Genomic DNA, 27,445 nt, shown 5'->3' on the forward strand with positions numbered 1-27,445 from the left:
TGGGACAGCACTGGTAACAGTACAGTACAACTACTTCAGCTCAGGTCTTCTGCTAGAAATTGTGAGGCCACACAGTGCCTCAATTTCCCTGCACAAGCACTAGTCACATAACCAGTCAAAGGCTAAATCTCAGTGATCACCTCCAATGACCATCAATTAATGCTAGTCAACAGTGGCAATATTTTGTCTAATTGAAAAATTTAGAACAGCTGTCTCCTTCAAATGAGTGAATAATCCAGAGTGTGTGGTAATTAAGGAGTATGCATATAAAACTGGCTCACAAAATGAAAATCCACATATCTTTTCTGTGAGAATATTTTGCTGTCTCTTGCTCATGGTTTATTGCAGAAAACTCTGTTCTTTCAGCTTTGGCATTAACAATTTAAATTGTATTTTAATCAAATGCAATTTCAGTTGTGATTTTTAATCAAGTAATTTTAACTGTTTTATATGATCCACTGGTGTTTGCTTTTTATTTATTGTTTTAACTGTTTTATTATTGTTTTTAAAATTGTAAGGCACCTTGATTGCCCTCATTGGAAGAAAGGTGGGATATAAATTCTTTAAGAATAATTGCCAAATAATACTTTATGGCAAGTATTTCCAAAATCATTTCTGCAAAACCAAACTGCTGTAAGAAGTCTGTAATCTCAGCCTTCATGGAAACTGCAATCCAAAAGAACAGTATCCTTTAGCAAACTCAGAGAGGTTATAAAAAAAACTAAAAACACAAAAATGCCAGTTACTTGTTACTCTACAAGTGACTTCAAAGGAACCATTTCATGTAAATCTCTTTGGATAAATGCACAAAGTGTAGTTTTTCAACTGAGCTTTCAATTTAAGAAATGGCTTTTGTACATTTAGGGGGGGAAAGTATTTCAGAAGCATGTTTTCATCTAAAGCACACATGCAAGTAAGTGCAGTAGCTACTTCAAACATGTGGAACCAAAGTGACTTATCTCTCTTATCCTTTCACTGATAAACTGGCTCCTTCAAACTGACAGTTTTACAGACATTCGAAAGGACATAAAAGAAAATGCAAATAGATCATCTGTCTAGCACCCTTCTAGTGAAAGCTTATTGTTTATTCAAGGTCCCCGAGGGTCTAAACAAATAATGTCTCTAGCAATAAACTGTCCTTAAAAGGAAGTGCTGCTCCCAAACACACTTGTGTGTCTTTGAATGTACACACGCAAAGAAAAGTGATACCTATTGCGTAGTTTAATGACAAGGCTGCAGCTACTAGAAAACAGTTCCCCCCACCCCTCCCCACTCCTGTTCATAACAGAGTCCAGCAATGTTCAGAAACAAAGGATTTATTTTTTTAAAGGAATATCAAATGATGTAATGATTCAGTTCAGTTACTGAAAAGCTTCTGGTCCAACTTACAATTCTAAAAAGAAAGAAGTTAATACAGAGGGTAGGTGGGTATAAGTAAAATTTTTATAAACCTCTTCTGAATGCCACCTCAAACCAAATTTTGGTTCGTGCATTCAGAAATGGCTTCAAATAATTATTTTTCCACATTCACTTTTATTTGCCTGCAAAGTGAAACAAACACTTACAAAGCAAGGATAGCAACAAGAGGAATGAATCCTAGTTGATTCTTTTTTCCTTTCTTATTTCAACAGTGTTTGATACAACGGACCATAGTAACCTGTTTGCGTGGGATGGGAACTGAGGCACCATTTTACAGTGTCTACTCTTTTGTGTCAGACATTGATTTCATAAGGTAGCATTGGGTAACAGCTAAGGTAGCACTGGGTAGTAGAGTTACTGTGATAATTGTGCCACAGTGTCTCACAAAGTACTACATAGTTCTCTGTGTTTAAGCATAGACAGTTCTCTTTATCTGCAAATTTGCAATTGGCAAATTCGCTTATCCAAGAGGGGCAGAATTGCTACCTACCTCTCACTACCTGCACCTCTGTTTTCATTATCCGCTATGCAGAGACTTTCCAAAGGCTGCAGGGACCTTCAGAATGGCACTGGTGACCAGCGCAAACCCCTTTAAAATGGCTGGTGGAAGCTTCTATTCTGCAGGCTCTAGAAAGTCTCTGCAGCATTCAGAGATATTTTGGTACTTCTTTCTGCACTCTGCTGGCTTCCTAAGGGGATTCTTCTGATGGCAGAGAAGGTATCCCTTTCTTCCTAGGGTACTCCTTATACCTAACCCCACAGGATCAATGGTTCATTATCTGCAAATTCACTATCCGCTAAGGCAGTGTTTCTCAAACTGTGGGTCACATGCCAATTTCAGGTGGGTCTCCATGCATTTAAATATTCTATTTTTAATATATTAGACTTGATGCTACCATGGTATGTGACTGTATTTGGGGAAATGTTACAGACCTGTACTTTTAACAAGCTACTATGTATATTCCTTTATTGCAGCCTAGGATTTTTAAAAATGTTCCTGCTTGATGATGTCACTTCCGGTCATGACATCACTTCCGGTGGGTCCTGACAGATTCTCATTCTAAGAAGTGGGTCCCATTGCTAAATGTGTGAGAAGCACTGCGCTAGCATTTCCAGGAACCTTATCCTAGTGCAGTGGTTCTCAAACTTTTCAGGCCTGCGGCTCCCCTGATCCTTGTGGCCATTGGCCACGGCTCTCCATTACATCACCTCCTCTCAGTTACCCCCAAAATGGGGGTGAAGGTGTTATAATTATACACTAGAAACAAAAAAACAGCTGCCAGCACTCTGAAGTTGCAATCCTAACCACACTTACCTAACACTAAGCCCAATTAAACAAAATAGGACTTACTTTTGAATAGACCTTGTTAGGATTGTGCCCTGAGTTTGTTAGCAGTACACCTGGAGAGTTTTGGAAAGGGAGGGGGGAGAAGGGATAAATTTGCTGGGGGAGGGGAAGACTTTGTTTTGTGTGTATCTACTAATTGCAAACTGATGTGAAACTGAGACCCAGAGACTGTTTGGCTGCAATCCTAACCTCACTTTACTGGGAGTAAGTCCTATTGAACACAATAGGACTTACTTCTGAGTAGATCTAGCTAGGATTGTGCCCTTTGTCAACATGGGAAGTACCCCCCCCCCGAGGCAGGAGGAAAAAGGGGGATGGCTGAAAAGGAATGGGTATTTTTATTTTTTAATCAATTTTTGAAGACAAAGCCATCAAGAGTGGCTTTTTTTCTTTTTTGAAGGGGGAGGAAAAAGAGAAAGGTGAAGATCCTTGGTTAAGCTGACACAGACCCCCAAGCCTATGTAGGTCTACTCAGAAGTAAGTCCCATTTGAGTCAATGGGGCTTACTCCCTGGAAAGTGTGGATAGGATTGCAGCCACACCGAGCCAGATTATAACTCACCCCCAAAGCAGATGGGGGCAGGCTCACACACATACACCCCAACATACAGTTGCCACCCCTATTCCCCCCAGGCAAGATGGAGGAATGCAGGCTGTGGCATTTGGACACCCCCCCCCACTATGAGCAGGCTGGGCTTCCTCCCTCCCAGTTTGAAGCCTGCCAGGAGCACACCCTGTGCTGATGAGATGCAGCACCTCCCAGCCAAATGCTGCCCAGTCAGCCTTCTGGTGGTTCCACCACCTCCCCACACCATGTTTCACACACCCTCCCCACCTCACACTGCCCCACCCATCTCATTCACAGCTGCAGAAAAGCAGCAAGTAGGGAGGCAGCACATGCAGCTGAGCTGAGCAGCTGTGGCCTCCTCTCTCCCCAAGATGCCTCACGATGTCCCTGGGGGCTAGCCAAGCCTCCCTAGGGAGCCCCAATGCACAGATTGAACACCTCAGTCCTAGCTGAGAACTATGAGGAGAACTATAAGGAGAACTATGTAAATGAAGCAAATAGGGGAGGTAATCAGGCTTTGAAGTCAGAAGCTGACAAAACCATCCTCTCTCTCTCTAGGCTTCCTCAGGCATGTTTTTGGAAAGCAAATGTGTGAGGAGCTCCTTGAACTTAGCCCCACTCCAACAAAACATGTGCACACTAGTCCACCCCCACTCTCCTGCACTCCAACATTTGTCTGCAGAGAAAAATACAGGATTTGGGGAGCATTTCTTCCCATGTCTGGAACTCTGGAAAAGCTGTCCTCTAGCTGCCTGGCCTCAGAAAGCTGTAGTGTTCAGCAGAGATGCTCCAACAATTTCCATAGTGTCCAGGCAGGCCAAGGTGAGAGGAGGCAATCTATCAGGTACCTAAGTCCTAAAGTGTGTAAGGCTGTAAAGGTAAGTACCAGGACTTTGAATTGTGCTGGACAAAGATGAAGTGGAGCCAGGCACATTGTCTAGGAGAGTATATGAATGCTTAAAAACCAATTGGTTGAGCTTCTTGAAAAATGCAATCTGAAAAATGCAAATTACTTACATTTGCAAGTAATTCTTTCGGATCTTATGGTAAGATCTGGAAGTAGGAACACAGTCACATCTTTTAAATCCAATTCCTCCTTTGAGGTTCAAATCAGTTACTTTGGTTTCATGTACACTTTCCCCTTTCTTCCCTCCACAAGACCAAAATCAGATGAGAAACAGGAGAATGTTACTGAGGGGGAGCAGGAAGTACACAGGTTGCAGGTCCTGTTTTGTGCAGCTTTTGCAGCATTCAGGAAAAGACACCCAGGAAAGATGGTCAACATGATTCTGCATGTAAAAACCCTCACATCTTCCCCACACAAGTGCCTCTGTAGATGTTATATCAGTCACAAAAAAAACACACACAAAAAACAGTAAGTTGCTTCAGCAAGAAGATATTGTGCAAAAAGTACTTTATAGAAGGATGTATGATTAGAGCCAAATGTAGAGCTAATTCAGACACTGCAAAGCAACAGAGTGCTGAAGCATGAACAACTCAAGCTACTTCCTGAGCCATCTGATGTTTCTCATCTAAAGCATCCCAGCTTGATTTCTTAAGCAGGAGGATGCAGGACAGTAAAGCTGACCAGTAAATACAAGCATGTTCCTTTGTAATCTTTTTTTGGCAAGTTGTCTCCATTTCCCTTCACTTACCAGGAGATCCTCCTGTTACATCTGGGGCTTGAGCTGAATCCAAAGAAGAAACCACACTGACAGCATTTGTGGGCACATTAATAGTAGCAGTAGAAGAAGCCACTGATTTCTTTGGTGGTACAACTACACTCCTATGAGGGGAAAAAACATGCATACATTGATAAGAACATTTTTATTATCATTATTAAAAAGAAATAGCCAAACATATCTTAGAATTAGGAAACAAATTCAGAACAATAAACAAAACTTACAAATTAGATTTGATGGTCAACATATTACCTGTTCTCTCTTTTTCAGTGTATTGTTACAAAAAGCATGGCATGCATCCTATGAATAGCCAATTCTTTATACTAATTTATTTTGAAAGACTGGAAAACACAAACAGTTTTGGGATACAATCGTTACCCCTGGAAGCAGTGCTATTTCAAACAGATATGTTTGCTCAAGGAGTTCACTTAAAGAGGCATAATATAAGGATGCTCGAAACAAATCAGACATATGTGCTTACAATCTTTATTTCCTAGATAACTCAGTGCAGAAGTGATCTACAGAACCAATAGCCTGACGTGTATTAAAACACCATTAGATGATTATCCAAAAAGGAATATACACTATTTCTATAATCCATGTTTCAGGCAACAGGGGCAAGAATTAATCTTGTACATTGCTAAGACATCATTATGACATAGCAATTTCAATTACACAGTAATGCTTTATTCCAAACAACTAAAAGGCCCAGTTAAGCATACACTAAAGACACTTTTAATTGCAAGTTAGCTCCATAAACATGCAAAACCCCAGCTAATGAGCTAAAGAGTACGGCTGATATATGGTGCATTCCCCAAGCAGTGCTTCCTTTTAATTACCTGGTGTTAACTATAAGCCAAAAGTCTTCAACATTCAATTTATTTAATCACATCTTTGTTGACAGCATTGTAAGTACAGGTTGAAAGTATTCCCTTAATAGCATTAAAATATTCTCTTTCTAAATAAAATGTGCCCAACTGGATTCAAATTCAGGGTATGGAAATATAAAAACTTTCTAAGACTTTATAAATTTTAATTAAAAAGTGCAATTTTTTGTTCTGATTTTAAGTTCTTAATGTGTATTATAACACTGAACTATATTCTTGATTAACTAACCATTCTGAACAGTAAGAGTAGGTATTCACCATAGATGTGGTAGCATGTGCCATATCATTATAAGGGTGACTGCTAATGTTAACTATACACTAAAAAAAAAGAAGCAACAGCCACCTGAGCCCCAAGCCAAGAGACTATATTTAAACCATGAATTCTTTTCACATATACATACATTGGGTTGCATTACACAAATTCACTGCACTACAAAGCTCATTTTCACAAGCATCTGAACTCTGATCCTGATCCTAAATATGGTTATTCAGGAATAAGTATTGTTGACTTTAATTAAAAATGTAATGGAGTGATTTCAGCATTACTTGCTGAAATCTCCATTCAGATATTTAGAAATAATGTTTGAGTTGGAAAAGAAAAAAGAATGAGACAATAATAAAGAATGACTGTATTTGAAATTACACTCATAGAAGTAGGCTATGACAAGAGATTAAATAAGTTTGACATTTTATAAGCTTATTTTCTAGACTCATTTGTTGCATTTTACACCAGAATATAGTGTATTAAAGGACCTCGCAGAAAATCTGCATCTAAAAATTGAGAGGGGGTGTGTTACACCCTGTTGATTCTCCTGGACTTTTCATAACAACTTTATCATTTGATACTTCTAGATCTGCAAAAATGCAATAGTAATCTATACCTAACAGATCAATCTCAGAAGATTCAAGGAAATGACTTCTCTGACATGGGGAGCTATCCTATGGTGCATCTCAAGATGTTTTGTTTCCCCACCCCAAACCCATCCTTTTTAATAGGCTATGATGCAAGTACTAGATCGTAATGAAGGTACTAGATCTACAACTGGCTCTAGATGGGGTAGCACTCTCTCTGAAAGAGTAGGTTCAGTCAGTCCTCCTGGATCCACAGCTGTCCCTGGATGGTCAAGTGGCATCTGCAGCTTGAGGGGCCTTCGGCTAGTTCATTGGCTGAAACCATAACTGGGCCAGTCAGATCCATGCCCTAATGGTATCTCACTTAGACTAATAAACTGGGGCTACCCTTGAGAATGGTCCAGAATGCAGTGGCCCAGTTGGTCATAAGAGCTCTATGAGTTGAATATGTCATGGCTTTGCTCTGGTGGCTACATTGGCTGCCCATCCCATTCAGAGCCCAATTCAAGGTGTTGGTGATGACCTTTAAAGCCTAATACATTATAGGACTGAGATACCTCATGGACCTCCTTCCCTCCTGCACATCCCCTTCAACCATCACGTATAATGCTTACATATAATACCACTACCATCTGAAAACAAGGGGATGGCAGCAAGGTGCAGGGCATTTCCTGTTGCGACACAATGTTTCTGGAACCAACTACCAGAAAATGTGAGGACAGCCCCCTCTTTAAACCCCACTGGAAACCATATAAAAACTAGCTTCCTAGTGACTGCGCAAGGCACTATTTCTCAGCCTAACCTACCTCACACAGTTGTTGCAAGGACAACACAGGAGGGAAGGAACTATGGACACCACCCTGAGCTTCTTGGAGGAAGGCCAGTATAAAAATGTGAAAAATAAATAAATAGCTCTCTGAATAGTCACTGCAGATGTTGCAGCTTTGTCTTCAATATCCCTCATAGCTACTCAGTACTATCAGTGCCCCCCCCCCAAAAGGATCTCATGATAAGAGTACTTTTTGGATTGGACTGTTTCTTATAACAGGGAGGAATATTTTGAGAAACATTCACAGAACATTGCAAATTGGGAAGGGGTATGCAGCAATAAGAAGGGCTGTATTTTATCATAATGGTTGAAAAATGTTCCGTCGAATCTTTGGCTACCTGAAATACTTCTTTAGAAGTATAGGCATGCCCCAGTATCTGTGGGGGTTCCATTCTGGAACCCCCCATGGTTAAGTGAAACTGCGAATACCAGGGAATGCCCTATTCCCATCCAGAGGGTCTTCTGAGTCCAGCAGAGGCTACGCGTGTCTGCCCATGGCTGACACATCAAATGACTGAGGTCAAAAAACACTATTTCCAGTTTTTGGTTGAAAAGCAGAAGAGACGTTTTTATGCCTTTAAAAGGCATTAGGAGGGCTGGGGAAGCACATGAAACACAATGTAATTTGCTAACCAAAAATGACTGCTGGCACGGTCCCCCTAATGCCTTTTAAAGGCATGAAGATGTCACTTCCATTTTTCGGCCAAAAATTGGAAGTAGCGTTTTTTGGCCTCTAAGAGTCATTCTGAGCCCAGCAAAGGCTGCAGGCAGATGCGTGTGGCCTTTGCCAGGCTCAGACGACCCTCTGGAGACAAGGAGAGCAGTTAACAGAAACTATGGATATTGGGGCCCCCTATATTTTAAATATGGAAGCAAGTCAAAATGCAGTTGAAATCTGAATCAATGCGAATGTGAACATTAACAATGTGCACACTATGGCAACACATGTAAAAGGGAGGTTGCTTAAGGCAATTTTTGTTAATGTCATGCTTCTCCCCTCTTAATGTTACATAACCCAGGGATAAAAGAAAAATTCAGCTATTTTCCTGTATTTGAGACAGAGACTTAAACTATTGATGGAGGAATACATAAGCACTGCCTACAAATGTATTAGAAGTGGGCTTTAAGGTGATGACTAGATGTATTAAAACTGGAGTGAGGCACAACTTTCTAACTGAGCTTTCCCTACGAAGAGCAATTTTTTACTCACTGCTGTAAAGACTTCAAATATACACAATACACTTTGTTATCCTCAATCCCATCCATAGCACATGAAAAAGTTATGGATTCTATCAGCTTCATGAAAAGAGTCACTTTAGGCATTAGAATTAAACTAACTTCCGGGAGCTTTACAGTAACAAAACAGTATTTTAGTTCCTGAAAGGTTATAGGGAACAAACACTGCAAATAGACTGTTAATACAGTGTCTCTACTGGCTTAATGAGAGAGCCAGACCAGGCCTTGAACTTTTATCAAGATAAATCCCTGGCACCCACTAATCACCAGATTGGATCTTCACATAAGATAAAAGAGTAATTTTTGGCATGGGAATGAGCACACACACCTTGTTGTTTGCAAAAACCCACAACCTGGCAGTCTTTCAGCAAGGTTTCACTCACATAGCTGTTACTGTATACTCTCCAGCTATGGCTGGAAAGTTGATAATCCTTAAGATATGAGGAGAGTTTTGATTTCTGACACAACATTCCTGAGATAAATGCAGGATCAGAGAGATGCTTTGAAATTCTCAGAGATACTTTGCTGTAAAACTGCTACATGGGGAAAAAAAGTTTTAACAAGGTGTCCTTTTTTTTTCCTCCCAAAAATGAAAAACATTAACTCACTGGGCTTTGTGTTCTGCACCAGACAATACATTAAATATAAACCAGACACAGTAAGTTCCACAGAGCATCCTGAAATCTGCTTGTCCAAAGTTTCCCACTGTAATGTTAGTATCTTGGGGCGTCCCTGGAGATGAAAACTTTTTTTTTGAATTCAGCTACAGTTTCCTGAACAAAAGGTCATAACCTATTCCACCCACCCTTACCCCAAAACTGCAACAGACCTTCAATATGTCATTTGAAAGAAAACATGTTTTTCCACCAAATTTTACAGAATGGAGGTTGGATACTTTAAAATGCCCTATTTTTTAGTTTTTTTTAAACATTACATTTCTGTGCTCACACAGATATTCTAGTTAATGTTTGTCTTCTGTACCCTGCCTAATATTTCAGAATTTAGGAGCTTAGTAAGTGTCAAACACAGAGATATTACCCAGACAAGTACACAGTGTCATCATATTATTAATACTATGTTAAGAAAGGGTGACTTGTTGTATATTCTCTCTGCAGAAGTGCACGTGGCCTCTGGGACACCAAGTGCCTCAGGAACAAAGTGCCAGGTAAGGCACCACAAGTTTAGCATCCGTGCAAGGAGAAGGCAAGTGGACCTCTGAGTTCTGGAGAAGGAAAGGGAGGACCCTCTGAGTAGTGAAAAGTAGAGGAGGAGGAGGAGGAGGTAAGTCTACTCTTTCTAACTCTTTGTCTCCCAACTTTAAATCAACCTTAAATCAACATTGAAATTTAGCTTTACCTTTAGCTTAGCTTTAACTAAGTTAGCACCTAATCTAACCTGAGGGAGGGAATCTAAGGTCCAGCAAGTTGGAGCACAGGAGCTAAGTGAGGGCAATAAAAATAAATACGCAAGTGTGTACATAGGTCTACTCTGAGCAGGAGCAGAGTCCTACTCATGAGTAAGGGCCGAAGGGTCAGGCACTTGCAAAAATAAATAAAACAGAGGAGGATAAAGTGGAAAGCAAGTTTTTCTGCTTTGTTTAAATTAACCCTATACTTAACCCAAGTTAAACTTAATCTAAGTTAGAACATAATCTAAACAGTTCAATAAATTGGGACACAGGATCTAGGTGAGAGCAATAAATAAATAAACAAACAAACTCAAGTAAAAACTAGCTTGAGATTAAAAAACAGTCCAGCCTAAGAGAACTGAATTAGGAGGGTAAGAACTTAGGCAGGGCCCCTTCCCAACCAGCCAGGGCAATTTAGCATAGTCTCTGTCCTTTAGGAGTTGATAAGAGTCCCATTACGCCAATCCAAGCAACCCATTCAGGGGCCTGCAGAGTGGATTAAGCCCATCAACAGCCTTTTGTCTTCCTGAGCTTTTGTAATCTCACCTGGGAAGACCAGCCCCCCTTTCAATCAGCAAGGAGGGAGGGAGGAGCCGCCAGCTAGGGGTATAAAGCGGACACCCAGTGCCTCTGGGAACAAAGTGCCAGGTAAGGTACTGCAAGTTTAGCATCTGTGCGAATTTAGCAGCAGGGCAAGGAAGCCAGGGCCCCAGACACCGCCCTTCTCTTCCCTTGAGAAGAGGGCAGCAAACCAGTGTAGAGTTTTGTAAGTACCCCTAAATAAAAACAACAACAAAAAAGCTATGCAGTCAGACAGCCAGCAGCAGCGTGGGGGCTATCCAGTGTTTTGCATTGAGTGTAACATGTATGACTATACACCTCTGGGGCATAAGTCATGGGTGTGTCCTCAGTGCAAGGAGCTCCAGGGACTCAGGGAATGCATCCGCTCCCTTGAGGCCTTGGTGGCCAACCTGGAGAAGCAGAGGCAGGCAGAGAAGGACCATGGGGAGACTTCCGGGGACGATCAGGCTTCGTCCCACCCTCAGGTGCGCAGCTCCTCAGTTGCCTGGGTGGGAAGTCTCGGGGCTGGAGGACGTCATGCTGGAGAGGAGGGAAACAATCCCCTGGGGGGGGACCCCTTCTCCAGGGGACGGGCCCATGTCCGAATGCACTCAGGATACTCCTCGGAGGGAGGGGGGCTTCTTGTAGTGGGGGGTTCGATTATTAGAAACATAGAGAGGGGGGTTTGTGATGGATGTGAGGACTGCATGGCGACTTGCCTGCCTGATGCGAAGGATGCAGATATCACTTCTCATCTAGACAGGCTGGTAGACAGTGCTGGGGAGGAGGTAGCGGTTGTGGTGCATGTCGGCACGAACGACATGGGCAAGTGTAGCCGGGAGGTCCTGGAGGCCAAATTTAGGTTATTAGGTAGGAAGCTGAAAGCCAGGACCTCAAGGGTAGTGTTCTCTGAAGTGCTACCTGTTCCACGCAGAGGGCCAGTTAGGCAGATGGAGATCAGGGGTCTCAATGCATGGATGAGATGGTGGTGTAGGGAGGAGGGGTTTAGATTCGTTAGGCACTGGGGAACGTTTTGGGACCAGCAGGACCTGTACAAGAGGGATGGGCTTCACTTGAACCAGAATGGAACCAGACTGCTGGCACATAACATTAAAAAGGTGGCAGAGCAGCTTTTAAACTGATCCCTGGGGGAAGGCCGACAGGAGCCAAATGGCATCCGGTTCGGGATTCCTCATCCCTATGGGACGAGGATGGGGAGGTTAGAGAACAATAAGGTAAAGGTAGAGTAGGAGAAGAAATTGGGAATGGTAGTGTGATGGGATGTGATAAGACGGTTTGGCACAATGAGAGGATGAAGGGATAAAGGAACTAATAAGCAGCCCATCCTGGGGCATTCCATGTACAAATGCTTTTATGCAAATGCCCGAAGTCTCCAAGCAAAGATGGGAGAACTGGAATGTCTGGTGACTAGGGGAAAAATTGACATAGTGGGCATAACGGAAACCTGGTGGAATGCAGAGAACCAGTGGGATACCACAATCCCGGGCTATAAACTCTATAGGAGAGACAGGGAGGGGCGTGATGGAGGTGGGGTGGCCATTTCTGTTGAGGAAGGGATAGAATCCAGCAAAGTAGAGACTGAAGGTGGGTCCGACTCCACTGTAGAATCTCTGTGGGTTAAATTACCAGACCTGAGGAGCAATGTAATACTGGGGGCGTACTATCGTCCTCCAGACCAGAAATCGGATGGGGACCTTGAAATGAGGAAACAGATCAGGGAGGTGACAAGGAGGGACAGGGTTCTAATCATGGGGGACTTCAATTATCCTCATATTGACTGGGTCAATTTGTGTTCTGGTCACGAAAAGGAGACCGGATTCCTTGACGTGCTAAATGACTGTGCCTTAGAGCAGCTAGTCATGGAGCCCACCAGAGGACAGGTGACTCTAGATTTAATATTGTGCAGTACTCAGGACCTGGTTAGAGATGTCAGTGTTACTGAGCCATTGGGGAACAGTGATCATGCTGCGATCCGTTTTGACATGCATGTCGGGGGAAGAATACCAGGCAAATCTCTCACAAAAACCCGACAAGCGGACTTCCCTCAAATGAGGAGGCTGGCTAGAAGGAGGTTGAAAGGGAAGGTAAAAAGAGTCCAATCTCTCCAGAGTGCATGGAGGCTGCTTAAAGCAACAGTAACACAGGCCCAGCAGAAGTGTATACCGCAAACGAAGAAGGGTTTGACTAAGTCCAGGAGGGTGCCCGCAAGGCTAACCAGCCAAGTTAGAGAGGCCATAAAGGGCAAGGAAGCTTCCTTCCGTAAATGGAAGTCTTGCCCTAATGAGGAGAATAAAAACGAACATAAACTGTGGCAAAAGAAATGTAAGACGGTGATACGTGAGGCCAAGAGAGACTATGAGGAACACATGGCCAGCAACATTAATGGGAATAATAAAAGCTTCTTCAAATATGTTAGAAGCAGGAAATCCGCCAGAGAAGGAGTTGGCCATCTGGATGGTGAGGGAGCGAAAGGGGAGATAAAAGGAGACTTTGAGATGGCAGAGAAATTGAATGAGTTCTTTGCATCTGTCTTCACGGCAGAAGACCTCGGGCAGATACCGCTGCCCGAACGGCCGCTCCTGACCAAGGAATTAAGCCAGATAGAGGTTAAAAGAGAAGATGTTTCAGACCTCATTGATAAGTTAGAGATGAATAAGTCACTGGACCCTGATGGCATCCACCCAAGAGTTATTAAGAAATTGAAGAATGAAGTTGCTGATCTCTTGACTAAAATATGCAACTTGTCCCTCAAAGCAGCCACAGTGCCAGAGGACTGGAGGATTGCAAATGTTATACCGATCTTTAAAAAGGGAAGGAAGGAGTACCCGGGAAACTATAGGCTGGTCAGCCTAACATCTAAACCAGGTAAGATGGTGGAATGCCTCATCAAAGATAGAATCTCAAAACACATAGACGAACAAGCCTTGCTGAGGGTGAATCAGCATGGCTTCTATAAGGGTAAGTCTTGCCTCACAAACCTTATAGAATTCTTTGAAAAAGTCAACAGGCATGTGGATGGGGGAGAACCCGTGGACATTATATATCTGGACTTTCAGAAGGCGTTTGACACAGTCCCTCACCAAAGGCTACTGAAAAAACTCCATAGTTAGGGAATTAGATGGCAGGTCCTCTCATGGATTGAGAACTGGTTGAAGATCAGAAATCAGAGAGTGGGTGTCAATGGGCAATTTTCACAATGGAGAGAGGTGTGCCCCAAGGATCTGTCATGGGACCTGTGCTTCTCAACCTCTTCATAAATGACTTCGAGACAGGGTGAGCAGTGGCTAAGTTTGTAGACGACACCAAACTTTTCCGAGTGGTGAAGACCAGAAGTGATGGTGAGGAGCTCCAGAAGGATCTCTCCAGACTGGCAGAATGGGCAGCAAAATGGCAGATGTGTTTCAATGTAAGTAAGTGTAAAGTCATGCACATTGGGGCAAAAAATCAAAACTTCACATATAGGCTGATGGGTTCTGAGCTGTCTGTGACAGATCAGGAGAGAGACAGGAGGTCTGGCTCAGTTGTTAGAGCTGCCACCTTGTATGCCTGAAGATCTGAGGCTTCCAGTTTGAAACAACCAGAAGTCCCCAAGAACTGACGACAGGCTGACATACTGATGAGCTGACCCTCGGTGGCAGAGAGGAGTTGCCATCAAGTAGAGCATGGGAGGCGAAGGGCCTGAGAGAGGCCAGACCGGGAAGGAATCCAGCTGGAACGAGGAGTTTTATGAAAGACTAGAACTATTCATTTGTAAAAATCCCTATGGGGGTTTAGAACAGCCTGCCTATGTAAACCACCTTGGATGAAAGTCTGAGGAAAAATCTGACGACCAAAGAAAGGCGGTATATAAATAACTGCATAAATATAAATAAATAAATCTTGGGGTGGTGGTGGAGAACAGGTCAATGAAAGTGTCGACCCAATGTGTGGCGGCAGTGAAGAAAGCCAATTCTATGCTTGGGATCATTAGAAAAGGTATTGAGAACAAAACAGTTAATATTATAATGCCGTTGTACAAATCGATGGTAAGGCCACACCTGGAGTATTGCATCCAGTTCTGGTCGCTACATCTCAAAAAGGACACAGTGGAGATGGAAAAGGTGCAAAAGAGAGCACCTAAGGGCGCAATCCTAACCCCTTACGTCAGTGCTCTCCTGCACTGACATAAGGGCAATGCAGCTCTGAAGTAAGGGAACTAACATTCCCTTACTTTGAGGAGGCCTCCGTGAGTGACACCCAATTGCAGGATGTAGCACACGTCCCATTGGCACCATTATGCCAGTGCTGGAAAGTACTGACATAAGGGGTTAGGATTGCGCCCTAAAATGATTACTGGGCTGGGGCACCTTCCTTATGAGGAAAGGCTATGGCATTTGGGCTTCTTCAGACTAGAAAAGAGGCACTTGAGGGGGGACATGATTGAGACATACAAAATTATGCATGGGAAGGATAAAGTGGATAGAGATATGCTATTTACACTCTCACATAACACCAGAACCAGGGGACATCCACTAAAATTGAGTGTTGGGAGAGTTAGAACAGACAAAAGAAAATATTTCTTTAATCAGCATGTGGTTGGTCTGTGGAACTCCTTGCCACATGATGTGGTGATGGTTTCTGGCCTGGACACCTTTAAAAGGGGATTGGACAAGTTCCTGGAAGAAAAATTCATTACGGGTTACAAGCCGTGATGCGTATGTGCAACCTCCAGATTTTAGAAATGGGCTATGTATCAGAATGCCAGATGCAAGGGAGGGCACCAGGATGCAGGTCTCTTGTTATCTGGTGTGTTCCTTGGGGCATTTGGTGGGCTGCTGTGAGATACAGGAAGCTGGACTAGATGGGCCTATGGCCTGATCCAGTGGGGCTGTTCTTATGTTATAAAGTGCACTTTTGCAACTGAAAATATAATTAAGACAGAAAACAGTAAACACGGCAACATCATACATAACAACCAGGTGACAATCTCTGTACACACCTTTCCACAAAAGCAACGCTTTATAAACGAATATAATCATACTTTTACATCATTCTACATAAGTCTACACTCATTTCATATGCTCATCAACTCAAAATTTCAGGCATAATTGAATGATGTTAGTAGCGATAGACTGAAATTTAGTTTTTTGCTATATTACACTCAGCACGTGCAATATCCAGTGTACTAACTGGTGTGGGTTAGCAAAAAGATATGGTTTAACAAAAAGGTGAAAGTATGAAGAAGACAATGTTCTAGCTAAGACTATTATTCTCCATTATTCAGGAGCACAGATTGTATACTAAGGCACAATGTACATGGTACATTGTACCATGCATTTACCATTTCTTGCAGTGGGTTGGATAGAAACAAAGTGGATGAATGGAAGTAAGTTTGAATTAGATACTCAATATCTAGTTCAATCAGTTAATAAACTAAAAAGAAAAAGAGTTCTGAAATGCATCAAAATACATATTGTAGGCTTCCTGGAGGTATCTGGTTGGACACAATGAAAAGCAGAAAGCTGAACTATATCAATCTTTGGTCTGATCCAGTAAAGCACTTTCCCAACTCATTACAGTTATTAACAAAATCTTCAGAATGCTTGTTACCTTACAGAGTTATACTTCTGTACATAGTTATACTTCTGTACATTACTTCTGTACATTAAATTGCCTACAGCAAGCACTGAGCACAATTCTACCTTAATTCTTCCTTCTCACAACTACTAACAGGAAAAGCAGCTATTACTATTATAAGTACTGTTATATTTATGGCTTTGCAATGTTTCCATACTAATCAAATGATGGATACCCCACACCACCACCAGAGATTATATCAAGTGTCAAGTCAAATCAGGCTTTGGCTGAGGAGTCCATACCCAGAGAGCCCAACTGGTGGTGCTGACCCATGAACCATCAGCACTTGTGGCAGTGCTAAATAGTCTATCATACCCAACTACAGAAGCATCTCTGATAATCAAACAGAAAACCCAATGGCCATTGTCTCCAAACTACCCCCCCACACACACACACACATTACAGGTATTTTTAATCCCATTCCAACTATTTTCATGCTGGAAAAGAAGGGGAAAAATGTTATTTGGGCAGATATGCCCTTTCCTTTTCTAGAACAACAATGCCTAGTTTTGTTTCGCCAACTTTTATTTTTATCTCTTCAACAGAACATTTAATGTGATCAGCAAGATCAGTCTCCTGCAATGAAACCACGACAAAGCACATAGCTTCAAATAGTAAAACTATATTAAATTATTGTACTAACTGTTGATTTGGTAATGCCTTTTGAATTATGAAACATGTACCGTATTTTTCGCTCTATAAGACGCACTTTTTCCCCCCCAAAAAGTGGGGGGAAAAGTGTGTGCGTCTTATGGAGCGAATACTGCAAAAAAAAAAAAAAAAAAACTCCGCCCCTGGCCCCGCCCCCTGCCCGCTCTGCTCGGCTCCGCTTCCCAGGAAAGCGTGGGTGGGGTGACAGTCTTGCTGAGCAAGCCCACGTGTCTACTCAGAAGTAAGTCTCAGAGTCACTGGGGCTCACTCCCAGGAAAGCGTGGGTGGGGTGGCAGTCTTGCTGAGCAAGCCCCTAGAGCAGGGGTGCTCATTATGTCGATTGAGAGCTACCAGTCCATCTCCAGGCGAAATGAGTCAATTGCGGGCTTCTCTCCTGTCCACGTATCCCTAGGAGTGAGCCCCTGGCAGGCTTGTGAGCCCAGGGAGCGAGCCTAGGGAGTGAGTCCAGGGAGCCCAGGGACTGAGACGGGCTCCTCCCTGGGAGAGGAGGCGCTGACAGGCTTTTCTCCCGTCCACTCATCCCTGGGAGTGAGTCCCATTGGCTCTACTGGGGCTGACTTACCTTTCCCCTGCTTTTGCACTGGTATGTATGGAGATCTGCACCCCCCCCCCCACTTCCATCTGTTGGTTCTGTGTGCAAGGGGTTTTGCAAGGGTCCTGCTGTGATGTCTATACAGAGATCTTACCTGCCCCACACTTTTCCCCTGCTTTTGCACTGCTATGTATGGAGATCTGCACCCCCCCCACTTCCATCTGTTGGTTCTGTGTGCAAGGGGTTTTGCAATGGTCCTGCTGTGATGTCTATACAGAGATCTTACCTGCCCCACACTTTTCCCCTGCTTTTGCACTGCTATGTATGGAGATCTGCGCCCCCCCCCCCACTTCATCTGTTGGTTCTGTGTGCAAGAGGTTTTGCAATGGTCTTGCTGTGTTGTCTATACAGAGATCTTACCTGTCCCACACTTTTCCCCTGCTTTTGCCCTGGTATGTATGGAGATCTGCACCCCCCCCCCCACTTCCATCTGTTGGTTCTGTGTGCAAGGGGTTTTGTAATGGTCTTGCTGTGATGCCTATACAGAGATCTTACCTGCCCCACACTTTTCCCCTGCTTTTGCACTGGTATGTATGGAGATCTGCACCCCCCCCCCCACTTCCATCTGTTTGTTCTGTGTGCAAGGGGTTTTGCACTGGTCTTGCTGTGATGCCTATACAAAGATCTTACCTCCCCCACACCTTTCCCCTGTTTTTGCACTGGTCTGTATAGAGATCTGCTCCCCCCCCCCCCGTATTGGAATCCAGGAAGATCTGGTGAGGAGGTAGATGTGGTGTCAGCAGTGGCCCCTTTAAGGGTAAGGCCTGGGCATCCAGCAGAGTGTGGTGCACAGCTGCAGCCACTGGAAGGCAATAGGGCCCTCAGGGATATAAGGAGTACCAGAGGCAGAAAGGGTTTGTGGGTTTTGAAGGAGTGCAGGTTGGAGGTAGGGGAGGAGACTGACTGGGTTTATTGAATTTGGAATCTGACTGTGGATTGTGACTGGACTTGGATACCCTGATGGATTTAACTGACCTACCTGGAACCTGACCTTAGACTGTAATTTGGCTTATTGGTTCTGGACTCTGATTTGGTAACTCTGAATGATGGGACTGATTTACTTGGCATCTGTGGACTGGAACTGGACTCGTTTTTGCTTGCTGCACTGGTGAGTTGCACAAGGGGGACTGATCAGCCTTAAGCGGGCACGAGGCCCAGTGGATTGGAATTTGGCAGAACATCATTGTAGCAGAAAGATAATGTGATCCCCTATTTGAGTGCACCTGCTTTTGTGAGCTTCATAAATTCTGACTCTAGCGATGATGAGTTCTTGGTGTTTCCAGAAAACTAGAGTGCTCAAACCTTTAAGTCTCTCCATTTGTTAATGACAGTGATAATGGTTCTTAATGCCACTGTTGACTGCTGTTCACTTTACATGGTTCAAATGTTATTCTGTTATAGTTTATTAAATATTTTATTACACTATTTGGTTCAGAATATTTTTTTCCTTGTTTTTCTCCTCTAAAAACTAGGTGCGTCTTATGGTCAGGTGCGTCTTATGGAGCGAAAAATACGGTAATTTTTTAAACCTGAAGATTTTACGTAAATTTTATTTTCTACAGGACTGTTTAAAATGGTTCACAGGTACTCTGAAACAATATCTTCTGAATCCTTTAGCCCAAAGAATTGTTTTGCTAAAAGGAAAAACTGTTATTAGGCCATCTGGGGAACTGTGTACATTATTTAAACTATATTCGATTCTTTACCTTATGTTTACCCTTGCTAAGTGGGCAAAGGTTCAGCTTGTAAAATTGTCTGTCTTATATTTAGCAGAGGAAGAGGAACTGACCTAATCACATAGTATCCCTCTCAATTGCTCCGTGTGGACCCTATGGGACAGAGAAACATTTTCTGACTCCTTTGTCATGCAAATTATTTTGAAGAAGATATTATTCTAAACAAATAAATGAATAGGTGCTATTTTCCATGAAACTAGTTAGCAACAGTTTATTTACTCCACCTTACCTGTCAAAGGACCGAAACTGTACAGGCTGCTCAGCAGCACCATCCCCAAGGACTCCAAGAAAGGCAGGTGGAAGAACAGTATGGTCCACTGTGGTCCCATCTGCAGGAGCACTGACTAAGCTTCTTAGGATATCTTTCACATTGACATTTTTTGAAGTTGGCAGAGCAGACGCAGTTTTGCTGTCCATCTCACTCGGCACCTCACTTTTGCTTTCCTGAGATTTGTTGACTTCTGAAGAAAGTGTGCACAGTACTTCACTGATGGCATCTGGACCTGCGCTGACACACTGTGCTTCTGCTTCTGCAGCAGTCTCAGAACTGTGCTCTAATCCAGACTGAGCTTCCTCCTCAATGCCCGAATCTCTTCTTTGCACAGATACCACAATTTCTGAGTCTTCAACTGATACAGAGGTTAGAGGGGCAAGAGCTGGAGCTAGGCTTTCAACATCTTGAAAAATACAAAGAACACTGAATGAAAATATCAGACATTTACTGTAAAGAGATCAAAAAACACTACTTTTTTATTTTAAGTCTTAAGTCAGTGTAAAATAAGATAAAACGATTTGTCAGCAAATGGAGACCAGGATATGAGTGTGTGTCACAATCTTTTTTCTGGACAAAAGAGATGCTCACACACTCAGATAGGCTACATGCTGAGCAGTAACCATCCTGCGGTGGGGGGGGCAAAACGCCAAGTTTTTTTCAGGCACAGAGATGCCTGTGTAAAGTGCCCCCTCCCCTTGCCTTCAGAGCCAGCCACAGCTGTGAAAGCAAAGGCTTTCACAGCCATTACTAGCTCTGAAAGAAGAGAGACGGGTGCTTTACACAGTGTCCCTGCGCTAGGAATGCCACTGATTCTGAGAAGAAAGACATGAAGTGGTTGCCCAAACCATGACAGCACCATGACAGCACAGCATTTCATGACTCCAGTAAGGCCCATGTCACATACACATAGCATGCAGTGCCCAAATGGTCTGAGAAAGAGCAAGTTTCAAATGAGGGCTGGATTGGACTCAGGTAGTTGAAATCTCTATTTTGAAGAGAATTAACTTCTGGATTCAGTTGCCAAGACATGGGATACTTGATTCCTTTTAGTTGTCTGCAAGCAGAGACACTTCTATACCTAGATACCTATGAGTGGGGCCAAGAATGGATTTTACCAACATATCCCTCCACTAAATAAGTAGGAATAGTTTCTTTTACTTTGCATGCCTTTAAAAAATGAGAGCTCTTTGTATCAATGAAGTTGATAGTTGATACAGTTCTTATTTCTGAATTTCAGTCTATTGCTACTATCATAATTCAATTATGCCTGAAATTTTGAGTTGATAAGCATATTTATTTGTATTCTGTCAAATTCTCCCCTTCAAAATGCTTAGCCACAGTTATATAAGGGGAAGAATCCTATCTGAGGATTACTATTAATATGGTTTCTTCACATATTCAGCCACACACAAAGCCAACAAAAATATTAAAAATTAATGTTCTGGGCAGGAAGCATATACATCTCAGAAAAATAAATTCTACGTGATAGCTCTTAAGTATCCCTCAGGGCTAGTAAACTAGCTCAGTATTTAAAAGTAGTAATTAGAGGAGGTTTCTTACATGAATTCTAGAAAAGAGTTACACTGAGGCTGCATTCCTCAACACACTTACTAGAAAGGAAGTTCCACTAAACTCAATGGCACTTATTTTGGAGTAATCATGTCTGGGACCACACTGTAAATCTGATGAATATTTTAAGACTGTTGTGAAAATAAGTAAGACTACATGATGTTCTTTATTAGAGCTGATAATATTCATCAAAACCAATATCACAGAACCGTGTGAAAAGTAAATGTTTAGACCACTGCTTCCCAAACTCCTGCAAGGGAGTTGAGACCATTGCAAGTATGTGCAGGGGAGGAGCTATGGCAGCAATGCGATCCCCAGGATAGTGCTAGTGCCGGCGAGGAGGGCTTTTTTTTTTTTTTTTAACCTTACCTTAGCAACTGCCTGCCTCCAGGGTGTGCAGGGAGCCCTGCAAACACCTCTGCAGGGCTCATCAAGCCTCCAAAACAGTAAACAAAAACTTGATTGAAAGTCACTTCCTGTCTTCAATTGAAAACCAGAAGTGGCTTTCAAGTCAAGGTTTTTTTTTTAACTATTACAGAGGCTTGGGGAGCCCTGCAGAAGTATCATTCTGGGATTCCCGCAAACCCTCGAGGCTTGCAGTTGATAAGATAAGGTTAAAAATCCCTCCCCACGGCAGCAGCGCGATCCTGGGGATCACTTTGCTGCCTTCCCCCCCCCCCCGCCCACACCCTCTTAAGGGGCCAGAGCTAAGTGCTTCCAAGGTTGATGTGTCACAACCCACTGGTTTGGACCATTTTGAAGAGAATTTTAGAAGAAAATTTTTTAAAACTGTCATACAACCAAATATACATCTAAGCCACTAACCCACTGTTGCTGCCTTGAGAGACTGAACAGATTGAGGTCGTCTTCTTTCATTCTGAGGTTCCAGGATATCTCTATATTTTGATACCATGAGGACAGAGATAAAATATACAACTGCCAAGGCCAAGAATTGGGCTTGTTTGCTATCCTCCTGTAAGCAACAATATAGTGTATCAAATTATATGCTGTTTCCATATGGCACACCATTCAAATTCACATGAAGCACTAAAAAGTATTTAACACGCCTGCTGAAAATTACTTTTGAGAATCTACAGCTGATGGTTGTAAAACATCTTAAGTACCAACTCTCAGGCCAGGAATACAAACGGAACAGAATGAGGTGGAGGAAACTTGAGGCTACAGAGTTTTGTAGGGAGATGATGACCATTTTGAACATTATGCATTGAAAAGCATTTAAAAACCCCAAACTCAAAGCACAAGTACACAGGAGGAGAGCTTCTAACTCAGTCTAGTCTCTGCTGTGCTAGTTTCAGGCTTGTATGGGATTCCATTTTACAAAAGGGAACATTCAAAACTGCAATCATCTACCTGCTGTTTGAATGGGTGCAGTCTACCACCCAATAATTTTTCCACCTCATTTTAATGCATATGTACACCTGGCTTCATAATTGAGATTATCTAGCACAAAATATTGTAAACATGAATCAATAAAAAGGCAACCTAAACTTTAAAAAAAAAATTGTAAGCATTACTCCCTTATCGACTGTGGAAATATCAGATTTGAAACTGAACATCTTTACTCTTTTGTTTTCTTCCCCAAGGATCAATTCAAATATCATGGACATCAATTGCTTTGGGCATGCGTGCGTGCACGCACACGCACACGCACACGCACACGCACACGCACACGCACACGCACACGCACACGCACACGCACGTTCAAGTGCTTTACCTCTTATTTCACTGTAGGCTCATATCTATTTTCCCTTCTATGAATTTAAGGCAACCATGCAGTAGTTTGCCCAATTCAAATTACCATGGCAAAATATATGTTGCTATTAATTATTATTTGCCTTCAAGCCAGGGACAGAAACCTGGCAAGTGGTTATCAAGATTTTATTCAATTTGTACACTATAAAAAAACTACCATCAGCTTAAGCCACCAGAAGAAGAGTAAAGGAAACTGATGGGAAAGGAGAAAACAGACAAGCACAAGCCCATGGGGCAATCCCGATCATCAGAACATGGTTTGAAGATTGGTTATGCAATGTCTGAAATAAAGCACCATCAATAAGTCTGAGAACATGCCTAAATCTAAAGTAAATAATGTCATAGTGAGTGAGGACAATTCATTTTCTAACCATCTTCTTTGATTCTAATGTAATTAGATACTATAGATATATCTATAGATATAGATATTATAAACAGTATATTTGAATAACAAATCTTCCCAATACATAATAAATGGGTTATTATTAGTCATCTAGTCATTTATCATACATATAGTATTCATCGTATTTATCATATAGGTCCTTGTTACAGTAGGCATAGAATCAAAAAGATTCTATAAAACAGCCACTAGGTGCTGTAATGCTATGGAAAAAGTGAGTTGGGGGATACAGCTATCAATACTATTAAATATATAAAAGTAGAACAAAACTAAAGATATTAACTTCAGTGGAAGAGACATTTTATATCAACAGCTACTTACATTGACAGAGATTAAACTATGCTAGCCAGGTGCGAACTGGATTCAAATGAAGGTTATGTAGATGAGTTCCATCAGAAATGGCAGATAATGCAAAATTCTGTGCTATCTGTGTTTTTATTTTTCCCCTCCCCAAAATGGTTGTTAAATCGAGAGAGACCAAAAGTCAAATGACAGAGGCCAAGACCAGTTAATGAGTTTCACTGTGATGTGAAGATGTGAGTCTGGGGCTTCAAGGTCCAAACTTTCTATTCACCTAGATACTGCTAGTTCCACAGTTATCAACATTTTTATTGTACACAGCAGTGGTTCCAAAACTCCTTCAGGAGAGTTGGGAATCAGGAAAGTGTTTGTATGGGCAGGGAGGGGGCAGAGACAGTGCTGCAACGATCATGGCACTGCCGCTACCAAGGGGTTTTCTATTTAACTGGGGAGCAGTGCTGACCTCCTACAGGGTCTTGGAGGCTCACAGACCCTCTGATCTCCTCCTCAGCTGCTGTAAAAAGCCCTTATCTCCTAAGCTACTTCCTGTTTTTCCTGAAAACCGTAAGCAGCTTTAGATTGGAGATAAGGGCTTTTTACAGCTGTTGCAGAGGAGTTCTGGGGTGGGAGGAGTTGCCAGGATCCTGCAGGAAGCCAGCACTGCTCGCCAGGTAAGTAAAAAAAGCCCCTTGCTAGCAGCAGCACCGCAATCGCTGCAATGTATCACTGCCATCGGAGAAGGGCCACTCTCCTTAAACGGAAATCCACCAGTTTGGGAACCACTGATCTAGAGCTGTAGAAATCCAGAATCCCTAAGATACTGTCCTTATTGATAGAAAGTTCCAACATAATCACCACCTTCATTGTTTGCCCTTTCTCATTCATCCCCCCCCCCTTTCCTTTCTCCTATTTACCATGGGAAGTAGAAAGAGAAAGAGCGAGGGTTCTATTTGAACCAGTTTTTTCAATCCACCAAAAATACAAACTATACCCGGGAACAAATTGGCAACTTTATCAAATACTCCGATGAACCAGAATTGGGAATGAAGAAGCACATGCACATGCTGTTTTCAAGGATAAAAACAAAGACATTGGAAAACTGACATTCCAAGAACCAGGAAGAGTGTAACATTTCTGAAGTTGAAGCCACCTGCAGGGACAGCAGTTTATGAGAAATTCAAGTCTTTCATCCTGACCCCAAATTCCTGGACTCCTATTCCCACAGAGTTTTATGATTCCCTTAGACACTCCATTTGATTTTAGCACCATAGGTAGCTATACAAGGATTATATTGGTTCAGCAAATCAAATTATAAAAAGCATAAAGTAGGAAAAAGTGTGCTAGCTTACTATATCTCTGAATACCACAGCACGAAGTCGGTTAATATCCATATCTTGCAGAAGTTTGTCAATATCTCTTATTGGAGAAATCCCTCCGGTCACAATATCAACTGGGCTCTATTCAAATTTTAAAAGTTGATATATTACTTTTTTAACAATGCTATTAAGGTACAACACTGTCATCATCTCCACGCAACAACCTAGAGAACACCCAGTAGCACACAAAATCAGTTATATGCCAGATATTCAGAAAATGAATAAAGGATTGTATCAATGAAAACTGCAAATAATTTATAAATATTTAGGATACATACTTGATTCATCTCCCTACTCCCAAATTTCTTCATTCTTAAATGAAATATTATGCTTTCAGCTTAAAATAATTTGATGTCTAAATGCTCAGGTTATTCAAATTCCATTTTTTTCTCTGTAGCTACTATTATTGCCATAAAAAAGCTCCAGAGACTTATCCATCAGGTCACAGAGATAACAGTATCAACATTTGCCTGTATTTAATGTCAGAAGCTACTTGCCTTTGCTCCAGATCTTCCTGCTGCTATCAGGCTTTGTACAGTTTTCTGACACCTAACATTTTCTCCACTAGACTTCATTAGTGCATGCTGCTGCTGACATTCCAAACAATTTCTTACTGCTATTGCACACACTACAACAAAAGGATATAGAAAACATTTAAAATAAGACACATGAGGCACTTCTGAATTAACCTACCTATTGCAGGAAAGAAAAAATAGTGTTTCAAATTTTTCTGCTCTTAATGTAAACAAATGGATAAACACAGGGCTTTTCTATCCTGCATAACAAGTTCTGTTTTCCTCTATCCAAAATACCAACATTTTTAAATACAGTACATTAAAATGTTCCTGACACATTCATTACTCGTAAGGTGACTTACTTGCATTAATGACTTACAGGTGTGCCCTGGTATTTTCAGGGGTACCATACCAGAACCCCCCAAGGTTAACTGAAACCGTGGATACCAGGGAACACCCCTCTACCTTGCTCTGCTTCCCTCACCTCCAGAGGGCCCGCTGAGCCCAGCAGAGGCTGTGGACAGTCCCTGCCAAACTCAGACGGAGCTTCTCAATGAAAAAAGTCACTTTCACAAATAAACTGGAAGTGACTTTTTAAGTTAAGATGCTTAGTCTGAGCCCAGCAGAGACCATAGATGGACGTCCACAGCCTCCGCTGGGCTCAGAGGATGCAAGCTCCTCCAGAGGGGGCCGGGGGGGCCTGTGGACCCCAATCCACAGATACAGGATCTGTGGATACAGAGGCCCCCCTGCACTTTTGCCCTGAGCACTAGTATATTATAGTACTATACTAGGCACAGTATAGTATATTAACTTGGTATATTGGTATATAACTTGGTATATTGGTATATTAACAGTCTTGGCCATATAGTGTGTGATGAAACTTTATACTAATGCAATATTGTATCACCCTCACAGGCAGATATACCACAGTTCATGAATCACAGTTCATGAATCCTGATGTATTCTATATATAAAATTCGTTACACAGATTTCATATACTGCAGTTTGCATCTACTGGTCTTTTGAGTAGCACCTTTGTTGGAATTCCTCTATTCTTCTGTTAATATTTTGATGCACATGTGTTCTCCTAGCTCTAGTATCCCCCATAAATGAGAACGGACCTTTGACGAGATTGTAGATTCTAGATAATGCCCAACTATCTTCTTGAGGAATGCTATATTGCAGAGAAAGACAGCAGTAATCTCCACAGACCATACATAATATAACTTTTTTGCAAAGAGGCTGTGTAACATACATGCTCTCATTCTTGAAGGATAGCAATCCAAAATATACTTATCTGGGAGTAAGCCCTACTGAATCAATGAGACTTCTTGCCATCCATGATTTCCTGTTTCTTGCTTGAATCCAGAGAAAACTCCAAACTAAAGTTCCATATTCATAATTTAGAAATACCTTAGATTCTAAGGCTTAGGAAATTTTAGACTAAGTGGATGAATATTAATACACCTCAAGCAAGTTAAGCATGCAAGATCTGTTCTCATACGAAACATATGCATCTGAGTGCTAAACAATCATTTGCTTACCAAGTCGAAGACATTGTCGCAAAATTCCACCGGAAGACATATTTTTCTCAGCTTCGATTTCAGTAAAACCAAGGGAACTTGCAAATATTAACACATCCACAAGGCTGATTAATCTTTGGAGGAATGCTACAGAAGCTTCTATTGACAGTCCTTGAGTTGGCTCAATATTTTCCAATTCATGCTGCACAGAAGAAAATGTAATGCAGCCTTTACTTACTCGTCAACTAGTTACAATTGACAAATCACACCAAGGACTGTGTGTTAT

At 42.1% G+C, this 27,445-nt stretch overlaps 1 protein-coding gene across 1 annotated transcript in view; it reads right to left on the minus strand.

Annotated features, from left to right (window-relative positions):
* The window catches only part of LRBA (LPS responsive beige-like anchor protein), a 542,055-nt gene that overhangs the window by 397,061 nt on the left and 117,549 nt on the right, over positions 1–27,445 (minus strand). The window contains exons 26-31 of the mRNA XM_066631587.1: positions 27,181–27,361; positions 25,616–25,746; positions 25,092–25,199; positions 22,095–22,242; positions 19,656–20,103; positions 4,990–5,120 (exon numbers count right to left, since the gene is read on the minus strand). Coding sequence (XP_066487684.1) covers positions 4,990–5,120; positions 19,656–20,103; positions 22,095–22,242; positions 25,092–25,199; positions 25,616–25,746; positions 27,181–27,361 — 1,147 coding nt within the window. The remainder of the gene's footprint in view (positions 1–4,989; positions 5,121–19,655; positions 20,104–22,094; positions 22,243–25,091; positions 25,200–25,615; positions 25,747–27,180; positions 27,362–27,445) is intronic.

Source organism: Tiliqua scincoides, chromosome 6 (assembly GCF_035046505.1).
Source record: "Tiliqua scincoides isolate rTilSci1 chromosome 6, rTilSci1.hap2, whole genome shotgun sequence".
Taxonomy (NCBI): domain Eukaryota; kingdom Metazoa; phylum Chordata; class Lepidosauria; order Squamata; family Scincidae; genus Tiliqua; species Tiliqua scincoides.